General features: G+C 47.6%; 8 protein-coding genes across 8 annotated transcripts in view; 3 read left to right on the top strand and 5 right to left on the bottom strand.

Moving 5' to 3' along the window:
* Window positions 1–46: 46 nt before the first annotated feature.
* Window positions 47–5,236, top strand: FOXG_21087 (uncharacterized protein). The gene is made up of 8 exons (XM_018401433.1): window positions 47–504; window positions 571–1,157; window positions 1,213–1,648; window positions 1,719–2,564; window positions 2,628–2,976; window positions 3,027–3,837; window positions 3,888–3,996; window positions 4,074–5,236. Exons 1-8 carry the CDS (start codon window positions 84–86, stop codon window positions 5,060–5,062), a joined length of 4,548 nt encoding a protein of 1,515 aa, XP_018252288.1. The 5' UTR covers window positions 47–83; the 3' UTR covers window positions 5,063–5,236.
* Window positions 5,237–6,310: 1,074 nt separating this feature from the next.
* On the bottom strand, window positions 6,311–8,642 carry FOXG_13133 (DNA excision repair protein ERCC-3; the record flags this gene model as incomplete). Its single annotated transcript, XM_018393088.1, has 1 exon — window positions 6,311–8,642. The coding sequence occupies exon 1, from the start codon at window positions 8,576–8,578 to the stop codon at window positions 6,311–6,313; it is 2,268 nt and encodes a 755-aa protein (XP_018252287.1). The 5' UTR covers window positions 8,579–8,642.
* Window positions 8,643–9,541: 899 nt separating this feature from the next.
* On the bottom strand, window positions 9,542–10,934 carry FOXG_13132 (uncharacterized protein; the record flags this gene model as incomplete). Its single annotated transcript, XM_018393087.1, has 2 exons — window positions 9,542–10,287; window positions 10,340–10,934. 2 exons carry the CDS (start codon window positions 10,932–10,934, stop codon window positions 9,542–9,544), a joined length of 1,341 nt encoding a protein of 446 aa, XP_018252286.1.
* Window positions 10,935–10,961: 27 nt separating this feature from the next.
* FOXG_21086 (uncharacterized protein) lies at window positions 10,962–11,460 on the bottom strand (the record flags this gene model as incomplete). Its single annotated transcript, XM_018401432.1, has 2 exons — window positions 10,962–11,282; window positions 11,332–11,460. 2 exons carry the CDS (start codon window positions 11,458–11,460, stop codon window positions 10,962–10,964), a joined length of 450 nt encoding a protein of 149 aa, XP_018252285.1.
* Window positions 11,461–12,740: 1,280 nt separating this feature from the next.
* Window positions 12,741–13,939, top strand: FOXG_13131 (uncharacterized protein). The gene is made up of 2 exons (XM_018393086.1): window positions 12,741–13,334; window positions 13,390–13,939. The coding sequence occupies exons 1-2, from the start codon at window positions 12,889–12,891 to the stop codon at window positions 13,727–13,729; spliced, it is 786 nt and encodes a 261-aa protein (XP_018252284.1). The 5' UTR covers window positions 12,741–12,888; the 3' UTR covers window positions 13,730–13,939.
* FOXG_13130 (uncharacterized protein) lies at window positions 13,771–14,897 on the bottom strand. The gene is made up of 2 exons (XM_018393085.1): window positions 14,400–14,897; window positions 13,771–14,339 (listed from the first exon to the last, which is right to left on the bottom strand). Exons 1-2 carry the CDS (start codon window positions 14,603–14,605, stop codon window positions 14,189–14,191), a joined length of 357 nt encoding a protein of 118 aa, XP_018252283.1. The 5' UTR covers window positions 14,606–14,897; the 3' UTR covers window positions 13,771–14,188.
* Window positions 14,898–16,526: 1,629 nt separating this feature from the next.
* FOXG_13129 (uncharacterized protein) lies at window positions 16,527–17,947 on the bottom strand. The gene is made up of 5 exons (XM_018393084.1): window positions 17,695–17,947; window positions 17,150–17,645; window positions 16,979–17,086; window positions 16,786–16,903; window positions 16,527–16,716 (listed from the first exon to the last, which is right to left on the bottom strand). Exons 2-5 carry the CDS (start codon window positions 17,412–17,414, stop codon window positions 16,608–16,610), a joined length of 600 nt encoding a protein of 199 aa, XP_018252282.1. The 5' UTR covers window positions 17,415–17,645; window positions 17,695–17,947; the 3' UTR covers window positions 16,527–16,607.
* Window positions 17,948–19,090: 1,143 nt separating this feature from the next.
* The window catches only part of FOXG_13128 (uncharacterized protein), a gene marked incomplete at both ends in the record, with an annotated part of 2,378 nt that continues 1,672 nt past the window's right edge, over window positions 19,091–19,796 (top strand). Inside the window, one exon of the mRNA XM_018393083.1 lies at window positions 19,091–19,796. Within this exon, the coding sequence (XP_018252281.1) occupies window positions 19,091–19,796 (706 nt within the window).

The raw sequence follows: 19,796 nt of genomic DNA, 5'->3' as shown, positions 1-19,796 counted from the left end.
CCCAGCCATGGCACGTTCTATAGCGTTTCCTTCAATCTCAACTATTCATTTCTGCTGCAGCTCGGTTCGACTTGAATTTCATCATGGACGACGACCTATGTGCAAAGTGTGAAGAAAAGCCGGGCGATGTCCGCTGCTCCTGCGGTGAACGGTTCTGCGAATACTGCTTTTCTAAGAAACACCTACCACGCAACCAAACCCACAAACGCGGTGGTTCAAAGAAAACCGAGACTAAATGGAATAAGATCAAGGGAGTAGTTTCTAACATCGCGAGTTCGTTTTCTCCTGCTTCGCACTTCCAGAGAGATGAGACCACTAAATGGTTCGGCCTCCATATTTCGTCACCGCCTGGACGCAAGGATCGCATTGCGACGCTGGTCGAGACCACACGATTCTCGAACCTTTTGGAGGAGTCGCTTCATTTTCATAAGCGCAGCCCTAAACGACAATATCCCAGTATTTGCTCGTTTGTTGGGGATACTGGTGCAGGAAAGTCGACTCTGAGTAGGTTCTGCCCTTTTCACCTTGCTTACATGGTCGGGCTGTGGGTAGGCTGATAACGAAATACAGTCCGAAGTTTGATCTTTGACTCCGAGCAGGCATTCGATTTCAATCCCCTTGACGCCCCAGTTCCTGGAGCTCAAACTGGATCTTCTGCCATTAGATCGACTACTGGAGAAGTCAATCTTTACCTTGACCCCTCGACCTTTGGCACTATCGCGCCAATGTTCTATGCAGACTGCGAAGGCCTTCTGGGGACCGAACCTCTTGCGGCAGAGCACCAGACTGAGTGGGCAAGGTACGGACAGCGCTACCTCATTGAATCTAAGGACGGTAAGCCAGTGGATCGACGAACGGCCGTCAAGACAATTTATCCACGCTTTCTGTACATCTTTAGTGATGTGATCTGCTATGTCACCAGAAACCATAGAGCATGGGCTGAGTCAGCCTTGCGGCTTTTGGACTGGAGCAAAGTTGGTGTGCAGAACACCATCAATCAGCATGCACTACCTGCCTTGATCATCGTTCTCAACGGGCCTACTTTGGAGAATGAGGAATGGCTTGGTGATGACCATGAAATTGTCACGGATGCTTTCTTCCAGGCCATTGAGAAGGAAATAAGCGAGACAACTGAGTTTCGTGAACTTGCTCAAAAGGCTCGTACCTCTAATCAACCAGGAAAACTGCGTCATTATGCTAATTTATTCCTAGCATGGAGACAAGACAATGAGGCAGCTGTTTTCAAGGAGCTTCTCTAGTGTCTACGTTCACTACATCCCACTTGAAGGCTTCGGATCTCTCGGAACTAGTCTAGAAATCATCAATCAGACCAGCCGCTTGGCAAAGCGAGTCAGGAGAGATGCAGAGCGCGTTCAAGCCCAGAGAGCCGAATCTTGGACCCGTTTCGACACGACGCAGATGTCTCAGGTGGTGCATTACGCATTCGCCCATCTCGCATCAGGCAGCCCAGAACCATTCGATTTTGGCCAGTGCCGACGACAGATTTCGGTTCCGGATACAACCGAAGGTCACTTTTCTGAGTTTCTTGGATTGTCGCTGAAGAATAAGATGGAGGCGCGGTTCGATGACACGGCTGCTGTCATCGCGACGAGTCTGCTGAGGAACTCATTGAGTGCGAACAAAGATGGTACGTAGCTCTAGCCTAATAGGTCAATTCTACTTATCTCAATGACTCACATTTCCTCTGGTCGTAACAGATATCGTGCTCCTGCCCTCAGTCGTCTTTGACAAAGACACCCAAGCTATCTGCACTAGAGCCATCAGTCAGTTCCTGGATAGTAAATCGCCATGCGCCTACATTGACCCCGATTCTGGCGAGAAATGCGTAAACACAAAGTCCGGCCACCGAATAGGCCACCAGAGTGCGTCAGGCGATCTTTTGCGCGATGGCAACTTTGTAGTCGGCGACTTCAACTCCGACAAGTTTCTGCTTGCCATCGAGTCAGCACTTCACACCACCATGCGAGCGATCAACACAAGCGGCCCTTCTAACCATTGCGACTGGCGACGCCTTGCGGCCGTTCATCACCGTCAGAACATTGACGCCCTGAGACGGCGAGGTGGCTATCCGGCATTGCATGACCAAGACCGTCGATTCCCTTTTGGCGACAACACCGAGAATAGTCCATTAACACTTGCAAAGTCGTTTTTATCTCTTTATACGGGTACTTGGCGTCGTGGAGCCGAATCAAACACCACATTTTGTCTTGGTTGTCTGTTTGGAAGACCGGAATATCGCCTTCCCTGCGGACATGTCATCTGCGAAACATGCGTGGATGATTTCGATGACACCGCTGTAGATAAACGATATCCGGGGCGTTTTATGCACCAACGCTGCATAATTTGTGATACTTCATCGTCCGACAAGTGGCCGTTCGTCACTATCATCAGACCGCCACTTTGTGGCCTTCGGGTACTGTCGCTTGATGGAGGAGGCGTCCGGGGCATCGTTGAGTTAACGGTCTTGAACCGCTTGGAGAAAGAGATCGGGCTGGGTATTCCAATTGGGAGTTTCTTCGATCTCATTGTTGGTACAAGTACAGGTAAGCTTCTCGAATTGGACAACGCGCACGAAGCTATGTAGGACATCTGTCTGACTTTCGCAGGTGGCATCATTGCACTCGGTATAGGTATACAGCGAAGAAGTGCTGTTGAGTGTACAAGTCTGTTCCGAGACATCTGCAGCGAAGGCTTTGAGGCCAAGTTCCTTACCAAGTCTCGGTTCTTCGGTTGGGCCGCCCGATGGTTCAGTAGTTCGATATACAAGACGGATGTTTTAGAGACTGCCCTCCAGAAAGCATTCGGGGGCAAAGATCCTAAGTCCCTCTATGGATTGAACAGCTCTTGCAGAGTTGCGGTCACGACAACAGCTAAAGAAGACTGTCACCTGATCGCCAATTACAACACAGGCGGTAAAGATCGGTACCTGGACTCGACACTTCCGCTCTGGAAGGCGTAAGAGATCATCTTCCAACTTTTGGGGCTTGGTTAACCTAGTGCTTTAGTGCTCGCTGTACGTCGGCTGCTCCTATGTACTTCGAACATATCTCCCATGGTGGACATGAATGCCGCGATGGCGGTCTGAAAGAGAACAATCCAATCCAAGTAGCGCTCAACGAGTCACGAAAGATATGGGAAGATCCTACTTACGACGTAATCCTATCTCTCGGATCAGGACAAGCTAGGTATCCAGCAGCTGAACCAGTTTCAACAGCCATAATACCCAAGTGGCTTGCTCATCTCTTCTCAACGCTTGTCAGCACCATGAACGGCGAGGATGCGTGGGACAAGTTTCGTTCGAGCCAGGACAGTCGTATAATAGATCGTGCTTTGCGATTGAGCTTGAGGTTCGACGGGAGCACCGAGCCGGCGCTTGACGATGTAAATGCTATTATAAGCATGGAAACGGCCGCGAAGAAGGCAACATTCTATGAAAGGCCTTCTATCTCACCCTTCTCAGCAACCTCTGGCATTGTCCAAGTGGACGCACTTCAATGCATGGCTGACAAACTGCGAGCAAGCCTCTATTTCTTCGAACTCGGAAGCATCACGAAACACGGTACCATCACAGTAATTCACGGTTGGATCTGCTGCCGTTTGATGCCGAATGATCAAGGCTTCAAAGAACTCCTATCTCGCACCTTAAAGTTCCTTGTTAGAGGAAAGGTGTACGAGTTCAAGCGAGTTTCGGTTGATAAACCATTTCGATTCGCTGTTGAGTTTCAACATCAGCATCTTGACGAGCCGATTCGCATTGATGTGAACTTTGGGGCTACGCATTCAACGACTATTAGCGGCTTCCCAATGACTTTGAAGGTGAGCGATACACTAGAACTATCAAATTGTGTCATCAATAACTATCCTAGACTCTATTTGCCCATGCGGAACGTCAGCCGACTTCTTCAGCGCCAGTGCCATTGGCCGAGATGGCAAGCAATACAAGCAACTCCAATCCAACTGCTGGAGCGAAAACAGGTAAATTAATCCAACTACGGGTTGCAAAACTGTTTCACGAACGTATCGTGACTAATAGACTGTCTTCGAACATTTAGATCAAAGGACGCCTTTGAATGAAACATCAGTGGCTAACCTGTCAGCCGATGATCCGGACCCAACGAGAGCCGTACCATCTCCACAGACAGCTGCAGTGAATCAGCCCAAGCCGACAGAAGCCAATCCTAACACCGTGGAGAATTTGGTTTCAGCTGCAAAGAAGAATGATTCAGTGAAAGTGTTGGAGCTCCTTGATCAAAAGGTTCCCATTGATGGCAAACATGGCGGCTGGACTGCCCTTGGGTACGCAGCGCACGAAGGACAATTGGATACCGTCCGGGTTCTCCTCCTTCGCGGTGCTGATATGGACATACGTATGGATGTTGGCTTCGGTGTACTTCCTGGTGATGGTAGTGCTATCAACTGGGCAGCATGCGGCGGCTACCTCGACGTTGTCAAGATACTCTTGGAGAAAGGGGCCAAGTCGAATATCTATGCGAAGAGACCAGTGTTCTTTGGCACTGGAGGGACACCGATTACTATGGCGGCAGGGAAAGGTCACCTCGAAGTCGTTCGGTATCTCCTTGAGAATGTCTGTGATGATGATTCCGTATATGGTATTCCCGGTTGGGATGCTTTTATTGTCGCATGCGAAAGAGGACAACTCAACATCATTAAATACCTTGTCGACGAAAAGGGACTCAATGTTGACAGAAATGGCAGCAATGGCGTCACGCCTCTGATCACAGCAGCTCAGAGTCAGCAGACCGCTGTCATGGAATACTTGGTCAATCGCGGGGCTCGCATAGACGCGGTTGACAATGATGGAAGCACGGCGTTATTTCACTCTGTGATGAAGAAAAGGGTCGGTGCGGTAGAGTGGCTGGTGAAGCGTGGTGCGGACTCAAAGAAGAAGAATAAGAAAGGAGTCTCACCTTTGAACCTGGCAAGGGAGGAGTTGCAGAAAAATGCCGATGATAAGAATGCGGCAACTATGGTCAAGTGGCTTGAGGTGCCCATGAATGTTGCCTTCCAGATAAAGGCTTAGAAGGCGGGCGGAATCAATTTCGGTCCTGTTGAGCAACACATCTGTACCAAATTTGTGATGGAGTTGTTATACGGATACACACACGATGGAATTATGGTAGCATTCTAGGATATTGAAACACTTTCACGCATTGTCATGAAACTAACATTCTATACAACAATCCGCCGAGCCATAACCAAGCCTGATAACAGATGCCAAAAACAACTTATAATGAAGGGAACCTGTCTTAGTAGTTTTTAATCAAGGTCAACAGGGCTTTCTTCTCCTGTACACGAAGAGGTCATGTCCAGTGAGTACCTTGCTGGGATTGCTGTACGCTTTAGTTTGAAGGATGATATTCTGATTGTCTATCAAGTTGTTAGTAAACTGTGTAATGAGAAGGAAAAAGACTTCTTACTTACGCTGAGGGCATCCAAGAGCCTTGAGGCTGGCACATATTTGCTTGAGATCGAAAACGGTAAGCATCTAGACGAGAGGGATTAGCTCAAAAGGCTCTAGCGTGAAAGGGGACACAAAGGCGAAGAGTTCTATATACCTTGGTAGCTGTTGTGAGTAACAAAAGTCAATAATGACATGTAGAAAACGGTTGTCGAGAATACTTGAAACAACAAGAAAAGAGATATCAGTATATAATTATACTGCAATGTTCTTTATATACATTATCTGTAGGTATCTTTCATCTCTTACTCCCTTGTTCAACCTCATGTAGTAACGACATCGCTAACAAAGACTATAGCTTAAACAAAGAAACGACTCATGAGTAGAACAACTTCACAAAGAGCGATGCTTCAGAAATGAACAAAAGTCCAATAAAGAAAGAAGCCTTTGTGCGACCATCAGCAATGAGCTATTGTATTAATATCTTCTCATTATTCAGTGCACGGACTTGCCAAAATAGATGTCAATAGTTCTTCAACAATATGGAGAAGCTTGAAAGCAAATATATCAAAGCTTGACCTGTTAACTTACTGTAGCCATTGGCGTGAGAACAAGTGCGAATAAAGTCTATCACTGTTCGCAACTCCATACTACCATACAGCCAACACCCGGAGACAAGACCCGGGGAGTAACAACGATTTAGGCTGTAGATCCTAAACGACACAAAGATTTGGGTAAGTTAGAGGATTCTTTGATGAGTTTTTTTTTTTTTTTTTTTTTGGCATCCTAATTTCAGTCTAGAGTTATACGAATTTACCTAAAGCCCTTTATTATTTAGGATTTAGGTCCTAAGTTTGGACAAGAGACCTATCACTTGTTCTTCCGTCGCTTCTTTTCTCTGTCCATTTTCTTGAAGAATTCGCTCTTTTCGCCCTTTGTCCTTGTCAGACCCTTGTTGGAAGAAGTATTCCGTTCAATGTACGCCATATCCTGCACACCACTAAGTTGATCAAGATAGCCGGCGACGCGCCTCACCGTGTTCTTCTTCCCTTTTCCACCACTCTTCTCCCTACCCCAGAGATCATCTGCAGCAAATTCATCATCAGCCGCCGTCTCGTTGTCAACCAACGCGCCCTGTAGTAACTCCCGTTGTTCAGCCGCAGTACGAAATGCGAGGTCAGGCGTCTTTTCAATACCGACTAGCTTGGTGATCACTTTGAATGCGTAGCCTTGATCAATAAGGAAGGCCTGCCGCTTTGACGCAAAATGCATTTCGGATGTGTCCTTAGAGACGAGCGAGTAAAAGAAGGCGTTAAACCCCTCGTCGTTTCGCCGTTTTGCTCGCAAGATGCGGCCGAGACGCTGTGCCTCTTGACGGCGGGAGCCAAACTGTGAGGATATCTGGATGAGACACGTTGCTTCGGGGAGATCAAGTGACGTATCGCCGATCTTGGAGAGGAATAGCGTATTCACTTCGGGATTGTGTCGGAAATGATCAAGAACCCTTAGTCGCTCCTCCTGGCTTGTGCCACCGTAAATAAGGTATCTCTTTAGCTTGTATGCGTATAGTTTCAGGGAGTAAAGCTCGTCCGAGAAAACAATGATTTTATCACCGCGCGCTTCGTGATAGTTGATAAGAAATTGGCAAGCCTGGAACTTGGAGGGATTGATAGCGGCTAGCGTTCGCTTCATTCGAGACGAGACCTGGAGATATTGCTCGTAGAAGACAGTCGGCATAGAACACCAGACCTCAGCGCATTGCACCTTGGCGATATGCCCCTGCTGCGAGAGGTCCATCCAATTCGCTTCATATAATTTCGGCCCAATGAGAAAGTTGAGATGATCTATCTTGTCATCCTCGCGAAGCAACGTAGCCGTAAGCCCAAGCTTAGAGTGCGTTTTAATCGACGAGATAACACGTCGAAACATATTGGCTGGAACAACGTGAACCTCATCAAGAAGCGTCAATCCCCATTCCCGTCCTGCCAAAAAGTCCATCATCTTCTTTGAGTCATGCGCACGCTCGCGACTATTCGTAACCATTGAATACGTCGTCACAATCACACCAGTACTCCCAGAGAACTTCTCCTTGCTGTCGGATGTGAAAGTAGTAATGTCCTCAGGATTAATGTTTGACCATTTGAGAAACTCATTGCGCCATTGCACAGCGGAAACTGAGCTTGTGCAGAGGACGATGACGCCTTTTCTGATGGTGCATGCTGCTGCGATGCCGACGAGGGTTTTGCCTGCGCCGCATGGGAGAACGATGATTCCGCTTTTGGCGCGACCGTTGCCGAACATCTTGCTGAGACTCTTTTCTTGATAGGGTCTGATTTGGGTGTTTGGGCGCAGATCGATGTCCAAGTCGGGATTGATGCTGTCGCAGCGAAAGTCGTACTCTTCTAGAATGGGGTACGATAAATCCAGGCATCGCTTCTGAACGGCCTCAACGGCGCTGTCGGGGATCTCAAAGGCATGAACTGTTTCTTCCTCATCATCCTTTTCTTCGTCATTTAATACGACTTCAATATGATCCGACTCTTTGTCTACGATTTGTAGGAGATTGGCTTGCTGAACCCCCGCCGCGTTCTTTGTTCCAGGAATGACCAAGCCACCCAGTGCTGGCGCACGCGCTCTACTAATCTCGTCAGAGCCGTTTACTCGAAGAGGGCCGAGGATTTTATCTTTGAGTAAAGCCTGAAGGACATCTGCATCACTGCTCTCGACGAAATATTTGTTGCTCTTCAAAACTAACTTGACCTTGCCATAGCTCTTGGTACACGATCTGATGAACTCTTTGATAGTCTGCGGAAGCTCTGTTTTGAGAAACTTGTCAAGAGTGTTGATGATGTCTTCGCCATTTAAACCAACAGAAACAGCAGCATAGAGACTATGCGGCGTAATCTTGTACTCATGGAGAAAAGCTGGTCTAGATTGAGGTTCCGCGATAATCACGAGGAAATCAGTCGCTAAGTCAGCCAAAGGATGAAATCGCTCTAGAATGATGTATCCTTTGTCGGGATCAATCCATAGAGGCCGGTTGTCGCTGTCAGGGTTGCGTGCAAGGTATGAGAAGTCTCGCTTGACGATGCTACTGATGTCAACAGAAGCTTTTTGCGCTTTTCGCTTGAGCGGCATGATGGTTTTGAGGAGGAAATAAGATCTATGAAGGGACTGAAAGACGTGAGAAATGGCCTTTAGGCAGCTGAGGCAGAGAACAAAGAACATGGCGGGCGGAACAGCAAGGACAAGGATGACGAACAGTAAGCCTATCACGTGAATGGGCTGACAGATTTTCTAAACAGATAAGGCTGGAAAAGGTGACAGGCCCTTTTCATAATGTGATAGATCATTGTGTTCTACATTCCTTTACCCTAATAAATTAATAACTTTGAACATGCCATGCAAGTCTATGGAGCAAATAAACTTCAGACCTTGAGATACGATATCTGCATAAACTTATCAAAGGGCCCTCCTAAGCTTGTTCTAAATTACCTAAGTCTTCTTATCGCTTAGAATCGTGGTCCCAAGTTTTATTGCGTCGTATAGGTATAGGTAAGCACTCAATGTTGGTAGTTGTGAACCGTTCTGCTGAAGCCACTGAAGTGAGGCCCCATCATTTAAGAAATTGCGAATGAAGCTCAAGCTGAATATTAATTATGAGTCACCTCTAATTAACCCGATGATATTTATTCCTTGTACTATATCTGATGGCCAATGTCGCTTGGGCCACATGATCATCTTTCATCTTTCGACTTTCGGCACAAAGCACCATGACTGCTCAAACGAGGACGACTTATGGGGAGAATACACGAGTAGACGCAATTGGTATCAATGAAGAGACCCAAATCAATTGCTCTGAATACGTGCACGAATGAAATATCTAACTGCTCAACTGGTAAAAGCTAGAGTATCAGTCACTAGGCCTAAACAAGCGACAGCCAGTCCTGTGAGGAACACTGTAACCTTAGTAGAAGTTCCTATGAAGTCCAAGTGCTCCGACAGGGCTAGTTGAATCTGTTGATATCGCTTGGTACCACCCCAACGAGGTCCTCAACATGCCACCAGACCAGGTGCACTAAGTTTGACTGGGCCGTCGACCTAAAGTTCCTCTTGCACGTTCGAATCCACATCCACCTCCTCCAGGTTCCATTCCGAATTACCCGATTTAGGCACGAGATCCTGCGCTATGGTACGCCAAAAGGCGCAACCGTCTTCGGAGTTCTGCTCATCCTGCACTAGGTTCCATCCATCTTGCGAAGGCTTCATAACTTTCGAAAAGAGTTTTCCAGACCCATCAACGACCGGCCATCCAGTGTCCCCTTTCCCGTCACTATCAGTGTTTCCATAAAGCGCGAACGACGCAAAGTATCCCAGATATCTGTCCCTAATTGTATCGCGCAGCTTACCTGCCCATATGTTTGCGTCCCAGAGAGAACATTTGAGGATTGCCTTGATCATTATCGCAATCTGTCCGAGGATACCTGCATTGGCGAACAGCGGGATAAGGTCAGACGCATGATATGCCAAGCTATCATTCGGAAAGCCGTAGTTCATCGCGTATGCCTGCTTCGGATACGCGTCGAGGAGATCTCTTGTATTGCAAGTGAAGGATGCGTCCCGAATGACATTGCGCAGACAAAGACTGTAATTTCCTTTGAAGTCTGTGGTGCAGTTATACTGCTTGGCAATTTTCGCTCTCACAGAGCCTAAGTTCTGGCCTGGGAGGAACTTCTCCAAGAATCCGTAGAAAGTGGCATTATCGACAACACTGGATGGGGTAAAGCGCTCAGCGTCGTTTGCACAGTGAGAGACAATGGTGGATTTGATTCCAGGCCAGAAATTCCCTACATCCAAGTGTCAGCACAGTCTTCAAAAGGACATCAGAATTTTCATTACCTTTAGCGAACGCTAGAGTAGGTATCGTCTTGACCCATGCACCGTCCACCGATGGTCCAATGGGGAAAAGTCCAGTCTGCTTGACGGTCTCAAAAAGCTTGACATTCGCCATGCCCAACTTATCCAGCGGTATCGACGGATCTCTGATACAGCTAATATCGTTCGGGTCATTGCAGCCCAGTGACTTTGAGAAGTTCTGGTAAACCTGGTCCAACTGACCGTCCTTGGAATCATCCCACGCCCATTCAAAGGCAGGACTTTGTGTGACGAACCGGGTGAACAAAGGATAATTCTTACCATTGCCTCGTATGAGATGGTGGAGAATGGAACCGCCACCTGCTGACTCTCCCCATGCGCTGACAGCGGTGTTGTCGCCGTGGACCTGGCCGATGTACTTCTGAACCCACTGGAGGAGAAGATTCTGGTCGTAGAGACCGGCATTAGGCAGGCCGTACTTCTGCATATATGAGCCAGCTAACCACCCAAAGGCTCCCAGACGATAGTTTCCGGCTACAAAGATGGTTTTGTAGTCGGTGGCTTCGATCAGGGTCTTTCCGCTGTAGAGGGGGCCATTGTTGAGACCCAACTTCTTCATCCTCTTGGTACCGAATGCATATGCCCCTCAATAGAACCAGACCGTAACGGGAAGTGGCTTGGAACCGGGGTTGTCGAAGACTGAACGCGGTACATAGACATCGAGGAAGAGACAGTCTTCATTTCCATTCCAATCAGGCGCCTTAGCTGCCTCGAAATTATCGGGGCCAAAATCCCGATTAGGGTCGCCGAGGGGAGTTTTACCGCCAGGGGCGTTGCTCAGTACTTGCGGGTTAACTTGGAGACAGTCCGTGTTGTCGGGAACGCTTTCACCGGGTCCTGATGGGAAACTAGATGCACCGAAACGTACTGGTTTGGACCCAAATCGGACGTTCTCAAATAGATAAATCTCCGCATTGTTAGTGAGTTCATTTCTTGCCTCTCGATATATGACATACCTGTTTATCCCATGCAAGAGGTTTAGCCTGGTATGATCCCCAGGGAAGGCTCAATGTCGGCGGGGACGCTGCTCCCTCCGAATGACCGAAGAGGCTCAAGGAGCCGACTAGAAAAGTTTTGAGATTCATAGTGGCAACGTTCTTTGATGAGACGGCTCAATTGCTGCCTATCGCTCTGCTTAAATATTCAACCCTATATTAGACGCTGAGCCTATATACGTATCTTTCTCATCACTCAGCTCTCCACAAACGACTATCACATTCCACTAATGCGTAGAGATTACCGTAATGGAATGAATATTGAGAGCTGGCCTGAAACATTGTTTAGAAACAGCGGGGCGATTAGACAATCGGGGCTAGATCGCGGGGAGGGCTACGGCCTGTACCGCTCTCTGAAATGTTCTTTGATGTGATGACTGTGATAGTGACGTTTTAGCATTCTTACAGAGCTCACACCCTACTTCTATCATACGACAGACTGCATTTGTGATTCAACAAAGACTCAGCTTTTACTCCGGGATGTCTTAGTCTCCATGAATCGTAAAGGAAGAAAGCGCCCTCGCGTCATACATTTTGGATGACGAAATGTGTCATTAGGTGTAAATAGCATACCTTGGCCATTTTACATGACTTGGGCGACCTCTTTCCGCCAACGGCACTCTTATGCCAGCCAGATAGATACTGGGGTGCTTTCAACAGCGAAGGAACCTGCTTAAAATGTCCAGTTAGAAAATGCAACTTGGAGTGATTGTCAAAGTAGTAATTCACTTTTCCTCAAACTTTAAGATGATAAGGGCTTAACAGAATTTAAAATATACCTAAAATCACATTTTAGAAGCAGTACTATCATAGAACAATCTCCTGAATGACAAGCACTTATATAACAACTCGAGTCATCATGGCTAATGGGCCGGTAAGAAGGAGCTTACCCGGTACTAAGAGTATTGCTTCATATCTTTCTCACCAGGATCCACTGTAATCATGCAAAGTTCGCTGTCTATGCCAACGCAAAGAATCTTGCAGACCGAATTGTCAGTGAAATACGGCTCAATTGACTTTATAAAACCTCTCAAATTATGACGACATATGGATTTCCATTGCAGCCCGAGCATGCGCATACCTGAGCTATCACAACACAGGTGGAGGGCGGTGTTTTGCACATAGCGAAATAAACCATCAGGAACCGCTGATTGAAGTGTTGGTTGGTTTTACATGGATTTTTCGCCTCTGAATTGAACGATTTGAAACACCGTTATATGCATATTCTCTCCCAAATTGGCTAGTGTTCTCCGCTTAACTTCATTATCTTTCATTAGCTTTTCGAACTATTGGCAATAGCCTCCTGCCAAGCCGTTATTTAGCGCCAGTATACTGCAGTCGCAAACCTGAACTAACGTTATTTGTTGATAGCCAAATTAAAAAGGGGATGTCTGGCACCAAATAGTTTTCACTCAGACTTGCATCCTGCAACCTCTCAATATTTACATTCTTTTACCTCACACTGCAACATCTGCAGTCGTGTCCACTCGTTTTAACGTTTTTTTCTCATACGGCATCATGGTTCGCTATTCTATCCTCAACCTGGCAACTATTGCTACACTGCTTCTCGGCGCTGAAGCCGGTCCCTGCCGACCAGCGACAACTGTCGCGACAAGCATTGTGGCGGCCACGTCGACGCTTGCTGCTGATACTTCGGCAACGTCAATCGATACGACTACTGTTACGCCCCCGGCGGATACTACCACTACAGTCCCAGGGGATACTACGACTACAGTTCTGGCAGATACTACGACTACAGACGGAGTAGAATCTACCACTATAACTCTGGCGGATACTGCTACTACAACCCAAGCAGAATCTACCACGACTACTGCAGCGGCAGCCTGTGCTGAAACCCAGTTGTTTATCAACCCAGGTTTCGACGATAGCCCCAGCGGTATTGCGCCTTGGACCAGCAATGCCAACCTCATCCAAAGTCAAGCCCAATCCGGCACAAACGCACTGTACGTTCATTCACAATCCGCATCTTTAACCTCTTGCTAATACATGACAAACTAGGTCCGCGGTATTCAGCAACGGTCAACCCGATTACTACTTCAAGCAGACTCTGCAGAATCTGAATGGAGACTACGAGTTCTCCTACTATTATCGAGTTGTCAGTGTCAGCCCAGGTGCCGATTACGTTTGCAACATTGAGCTCAAGGTTGGAGACACAAGCAAATTTGGCGCCATGTACGACAGCGCTGGCGGCTGGAGGTCGGACAGCGTTAGCTTCAGTATTGCCGGCGGGGCTATCGCACAGGCAGATGTACAACTCATCTTGACCTGCTACGGAGAATTCGTCAAAATCGAGGTCAACATAGACACTCTTGCGTTTACGAGAGTTTGCAGCGCTTAGAGGTTTTTGATGTTGGAGCAGTTTCAGGCATCCTCGGACTTTTAAGGCTTAACTTCTGACATAAATTTGGCAGATAACACTATTAGATCTAGTATACTATAACTAAACAAGGTTTCCTCGGGCATAACCTAGAGCCCGCTAAGTAATCTGGTATATAATCTTTCTGATTCATAATAAACATACCCAGACAAGTTTCGTGAGATGGGCGTCGAAATTACGTACCGACTAGCGAAAGTCGATCTAAGAGTAAGAGGATTACAGAGGTATTTGGCCATGTTCGTCTTGATCAATAACTTGGCACAGATTGCAAGAGATAAAAGCTCTCTCCAATTTAACTTTATTGATGGCTATTAATACTATGAGTGGTGCACAAATCGGCAGGTAGAACTTGTCTAGGTCCATAGATCCCTAACTGTACCCGCCAAGAGCCCAACTCACATGCCAACCCAGCCAGCCCATTTATTTGTTGCTCTTGGAAGACCAGATGGGAGTAGCACCACCGTTCTTGTACAGAACAAGGTTTCCGTCATCCTGGACAGAAAGGAAAGTCTTGTTGTCGCCGCTTGGGGCAGCAGTGTTGGTGTGCCAAGTGGCCTTGCCGTTCTTGTCACTGCAAAATCACAATTAGCAACGCTACAACAGACACCATATCAAGAGATGCAAGACTAACTAGATGCAGAGGTTGCCATCGCCTTGCATGATGGCGCCCTTTGCGTTGCTGATCTGCTGGTCGGTGCTCTGCCAGGCACAGCGGTTGTTGTAGTAGATGGCGAGCTTGCCATCGTCTTGCATGCGGAGCTCGACGGAGCGATCTTTGCTGAAGATGCTCATGCCGACCATGAGCCAGTCGCCGTTCTCGAGAGTGCCGTAACCCATTGTGAGTGATTTATGTTGAGTAGTTGTTTGAGAAGGAGTTGATGAGTGAAGATGAGTTGAGTTGAGTTGAGAGTTTGTGTTCAGGATCAGTGAGAGATTGAGGGGTTCTTATAGACACAGAGCCTTCCAAGTGACCCTAGAAAATACGTAAGAGATCGCCTTGTAGATCAGCCTACGTATAGGGATGTTTTCCTGTCTCACAGCAAACCTCCACTGCTCGTCCCCCATGTCCAATTATCTCCAGAATGAATGTCTCATGTCACCGTGCATCATGTAGTTGCACGTATCGGTCACATTCTACAGGCTACTGGCATGATTTTCTACCCTCCGGGCCATCGGCACATCAGATTCCAATCACTCACTGAGACACGGTACGACGAGGATCTAGCGGTAAGTGAATCTTTGGTGTTGTTCTCTGAGAGAAGAGAAATCATATGCCTCTTGCCATTGGGCGGACTGCTGATCTGGCTGTCGGCCGGGGTTACACAATCGCGACGAAGAGTCCGGGGAAGACCTTACTACATCTTGTATCTTCTTTCACCTATCTAGGTTCCAGGAATGCTCATCTAGATATTTGCCTTTATCTTTACATTATTGGGCAAAGCTCTTATGGGTGAATCGTACACTGATATGGAGGACTAGGCTGGAGCCAGAAAACAGATCATTTTCTCCCGTGATAGCCCGTCAACGGGGAAGCGGGGTTTGAGGAGATCTGAATTGTGACAGGTCTTGCTGTACCTGGCTGCACGGACTGTATGTCTCACCTAAAAGAGCAGCGGCCCGTCCGAACCCCTCTTTTCTGTCTGAGATTCAGCCCGCCACAGAATTTCCCGTGTCTCAGTACTCGGCCTTTTTTGGAACATAAAATAGCGACGTCATTCGTTGCATTCAGGCTTTGCCATTATGCACCCCAGGAACCATATTCTCTGTTCCAACAAGCTTCGTATCTGCCAATGCTACACATGCTATGTGCACTTGGTTAAAATTCTCAGTTTTGAATCGTTCGCCAGAAAAATATAGAGCCGCAAAGACTTCATTCGGAAAGCGTTGTCGTTGCAATCACACTGGTTCCTGGGCCCTACATTACATTGTCAAGCTCACAGCTGGGCAAGGCGGGGTAATAAGACACGCAGCACTGACAAGGGGCCGCAGATGCGTCTTTGAGGCGTAACTGCCCGGTACCTGTCACTTATGACAACAAGACCTGCCTAAGAGTGAGTTGTCGGACGGTCGGAGAGAAGCCCCGTCCCGTCCCATCTCGCAGCCGTAGATCTATCTTTTTAGTCTCGATGCATATTGCGGTGTAGATTGCCGCCGTCACTGACAAGATATGATCTGGCTATCCGGGTATTCGCGGCGCTAACAGATACGGTTCGTCCTTAGCATGTGAAGTTGTCTTGTTCTGTTTTGCTTGATGTCATAGTCGGACTGGAATGCAAGCCGCTGACAGCCGAGTGAAATGGGTCTGTGGCTGCAGGCATTGTTCTCGTATTGCTAACTCGTCCGATTATTTGTCTTCTTCCTTTGATCTACACTTGAGGAAACTTCAGTGGTTTCTTGAGCGGTGTGCAACATTCTTCCAGCTGCTCGAGGTCAAGTTTCACAAGACCCCGCCATGTACAACTGGTTGCTCTGGATCGAGAAAAACAGGGAGAAGAATATCAACATGCCATAGATATGCCACTTAATCGATGCGTCGACGCCGAACTTCCACAGACTTCCAACAGTTTCCTTGCTGCAGCTACTGGCGCACTCGTTACCATGCAATATTGTGAGACCTGCAATGCAATCAATGCATTGCATTCCTCAATGGTCAACAGCTAAGTGAGTCGAAGAGACCAAACGCCGTTTATTCAGAATGTAAAGGCAGTAGTCGCATCGCCAATCGATTTACTGTATTATCTGCAGCAAAGCCTGTGTTCTTCGGTAATCACAGTGTAGTACATTTCATAAGAGAGATAAACAGCATTAACAACTAAGTGACTAAGCAATAAATTCCTCTCTAGCCCAAACGAACCTTCTTACTGTTAGGAAGTCTCTCATATGGGATCATTTCGTCAACAAACGCCTTTGCCTTCCCATCATTAGCCCAATCCCAGTTATCCATGTAACTAGAAGATAAATAATTAGCAACAACTCATAATCCAATGATTCAGTCTGAGGTTATCTAGGCAACTTACGACATTAGTGCGAAAAGGGCATATGACTCAGCCGTGAAAGTGGCTTTGCTCGGGCCACAATTTCCTGCGTTGGCCCCCTCATGAGAGCGCGCCAAGTTGGAAACCCACATAAAGTTGTCTGTTGTTATTATTGTCAGTAACAAAAATTCCCTGCCGGAGACCCGAAGTGAGAATAGCACGGAGAAGAACTTACATGTGAGATATCTCTTGAGGTCCTTAAGAGTCGCATCAGTGGTGCGTTTGCCGTCGGGCTTTTGCCAGACTAATGCTCCCTCTTTTCCGACGGCTTGTTGATCAGGGACTAGATGCGGAGCATATTAGCATCTGCACAGATGTAAATAGGTATCATTCGCAATAAACATACCATTGCGGTTGTCAGTTCCACCATTCCCAGCACCACCAAACCAATGGGCAAGCTCGTGGACCATGACTCGAGAAAGGCTAGTAGCCGAGTATGTATCCAATACATCATCTTTCTGAACGCTGTCTTTAGCATCAACAGCAGATTTGGTACTAGCCACCGGGTCCTGGAAATGATGGAGGACAAAAGATGATGAAATCGTTTCGGGTAAGGGTGACGGCAAATACGCCTGGTCTGCAAAGTCCCGTGTCGGGTTGCTTGGCGCCATTTACCAGGTAGCGTTTCTTGTAGACCCAAGCTCCGGCTTTTGTACCCGCCATCTCTTTCGGTCTGGATTCGCGTAGGGGGCGTCCTGCTGGATCATGGGGATCCTTGTCGTCTCTTCCGACCCAGACGAATTTGCTTTCGTCGCATAGAAGAAGGGGCTTGAGTCCGCCGTAGCCGTTGGCTGGAATCATTTCGTCATTGTGAAGGGTCTTGACCATGCGATCATAAACATCTTCCGAACAATCAGCAAAGACATAGGTGTGGGGACGACGTTGACTTACATCTGACATTCGAGTAATGCTCTTCATTGGGGTCATGGCCATCTGTATTTGGCACAAAGCCAAACATGTTGGTCGCAGCCCTCGCAATACGGTCCCAATTGGTTCGCATGTTTGAGACAAAGTCTGGACGCGCGCCTTTGAGCTTCTCAAGGTCTTCTTGAGCCTTGACTGCCAGGACCTCGGCGTCACTGTATGCTTTCTCAAAGGCACCCTTACGTTCAGGTGTTTGACAAGAGTCATCGAGGTCCCAAACATTCATGTCTGCAGCTAAGCCAAGCCCAGCGAGGGCCACTATAGGCAAAAAGACCTTCATGGCGAGAGATGAATAGGCCGGGAATTTGAAGGTAGAAAGTGGTAGAAGAGAATGGCAGGTATCAAGAAAGGACAGAGAAAGAAAACACCTCTAATTCCAGAGATATAAGGTCTCAAAGTTATGTTTGCTGCAGTTGCTGATATAAACACATAAAGAAGGCACGTACTATTCTACGCTTCTTGAATAAGGAAGTTGCTTGTCGATAAATCACAGGGATGTAAAGAAATTCTCTACTAAGCAATGACTCCGTCTAAGCCTTGCGAAAGGGCACAGATAATCCTTCAATGTCACTGTAATTAACTCTCATTCTGACCTAAGAAACCGTTTCATTCAGATCCTCGTATCGGTCCTACTCAGCGCTTAACCCATAGCACGGAAATTGCCGTAAACAGATCCAACGTTACAGATAGATATGGATCCGTAGGGCTATGCCGAGGCTGTGCGGCTCGGACCTAGAAACCTTCAAGGACTATATGCGTTCATGATTGGCCTTCTTACGGCTTACCATCAACTCTGTAGCCTCTGATTGGCCCGTTTATAAGAAATGCCTTGAAAAGCTCCATCGGATTATTTTTAAAGCTAACGTTTGACGCTAACACGAGTACAGTTGAAGAAAAGCTTACTTTTAATTTTAACATGTAAGCAAGCTCATGCTTTCTGATCCTTCTGCACGGAATCCCGCTGCGGGCGGGAGATAAACTCCCGTAGTGAAGAAGATCGATTATGAACTGGAGTTGAGATGCCAAAATGGGTTGTACTTCCGAAATAAGCGCCACAATTGGGGCATCGTGCTCCGCCGGCTGTGCAGATCCTACGGCTTACTTTGTTTGCCCTGCCCAGAGCTTAGATAATTTTGGATGAGGCAGTCTAGCTCCTGCAAGGGGACTTTACTATCCACCAATAATCACAACATTACCAGATCTTCCAAGTCATTCGTTCCGAGTTTTATATATCATAATAATCTAACTCAAGCTGTCAAATATCATCAGGCTTTACTTGGCATCACACTCTTCACCTCTCTACCTTCTAGGCCGTTCTTGGTCCATCGTCCTCTTGTCTTTCGTTGTCAACATAACCGCCATCATGACGGTACCTTGGAAAGTCAGCGCCATTGCAGCACTCTGGCTAGGTGCTACAGCCGTCGGTGCAAACCTTGAATCAGAAACCTCTTCTGGAGCAGCCGTGTTCACGCACCCAGTCTATCCTAGAGTCTTTGTCGCGAGGCAAGAACAAGAGATCCCAGCTGATGATCGGAATCCTCCTCCCCCCATCGTCCCCAATCCTCAACCAAATCAGCCCGCGGGCCCAAACACGCCTGTACCAGCTCCTGAGCCAGAAACAACAGCTGAACCCAATAATCCCCCTCCCCCTCCAGCTACAACAACAGCGGCACCCGCGCCGCAAGAGCCAGAGATTACAACCGAGCCGGAAAATCCACCGGCTCCAATCACCACTGAGAAGCATGATGAGCCAGAGGATCCGAAGACAACTGATGGCGCTCCTGTACCTGTACCAGTACCGGTTCCAGTTCCTAACAAACCTGATGATCCCAAAAAGCCTGACGACCCCAAAAAGCCGGATGATCCTAAAAATCCTGATGATCCGGAAAAGCCTGATGATCCCAAGAAGCCCGACGACCCTAAGACTCCAGACCTTCCAGATGTCCCTAATGTCCCTAAGATCCCAGACGTTCCTAAGACTCCTGATGTACCCAAGGTTCCTGACACTCCCGACGATCCCAAGAAACCTGACAACCCTCAAGATCCCAAGGACCCTGAAAACCCGGAGA

The sequence above is a fragment of the Fusarium oxysporum genome, chromosome 12 (assembly GCF_000149955.1).
Source record: "Fusarium oxysporum f. sp. lycopersici 4287 chromosome 12, whole genome shotgun sequence".
In the NCBI taxonomy this organism is placed as follows: domain Eukaryota; kingdom Fungi; phylum Ascomycota; class Sordariomycetes; order Hypocreales; family Nectriaceae; genus Fusarium; species Fusarium oxysporum.
The sequence above is the reverse complement of the archived record's forward strand: the minus strand, read 5'-3'. Positions and strand labels throughout refer to the sequence as shown.

Bases quoted from the DNA above. Each gene is read 5' to 3' on its own strand.
- FOXG_13130 (XM_018393085.1), bottom strand. From the start codon at position 14,605: ATGGGTTACGGCACTCTCGAGAACGGCGACTGGCTCATGGTCGGCATG. The intron at 14,340-14,399 runs GTTAGTCTTGCA...GTGATTTTGCAG, and splicing joins GATGGCAACCTCTGCATCTA to TGACAAGAACGGCAAGGCCA.
- FOXG_13131 (XM_018393086.1), top strand. From the start codon at position 12,889: ATGGTTCGCTATTCTATCCTCAACCTGGCAACTATTGCTACACTGCTT. The intron at 13,335-13,389 runs GTACGTTCATTC...ATGACAAACTAG, and splicing joins CAATCCGGCACAAACGCACT to GTCCGCGGTATTCAGCAACG.
- FOXG_13129 (XM_018393084.1), bottom strand. From the start codon at position 17,414: ATGGCGCCAAGCAACCCGACACGGGACTTTGCAGACCAGGCGTATTTG. The intron at 17,087-17,149 runs GTATGTTTATTG...CTCCGCATCTAG, and splicing joins TGGAACTGACAACCGCAATG to TCCCTGATCAACAAGCCGTC. The intron at 16,717-16,785 runs GTAAGTTGCCTA...TTTATCTTCTAG, and splicing joins GCCCTTTTCGCACTAATGTC to TTACATGGATAACTGGGATT.
- FOXG_21087 (XM_018401433.1), top strand. From the start codon at position 84: ATGGACGACGACCTATGTGCAAAGTGTGAAGAAAAGCCGGGCGATGTC. The intron at 1,158-1,212 runs GCTCGTACCTCT...ATTTATTCCTAG, and splicing joins TTCGTGAACTTGCTCAAAAG to CATGGAGACAAGACAATGAG. The intron at 2,977-3,026 runs GTAAGAGATCAT...CTAGTGCTTTAG, and splicing joins ACACTTCCGCTCTGGAAGGC to TGCTCGCTGTACGTCGGCTG.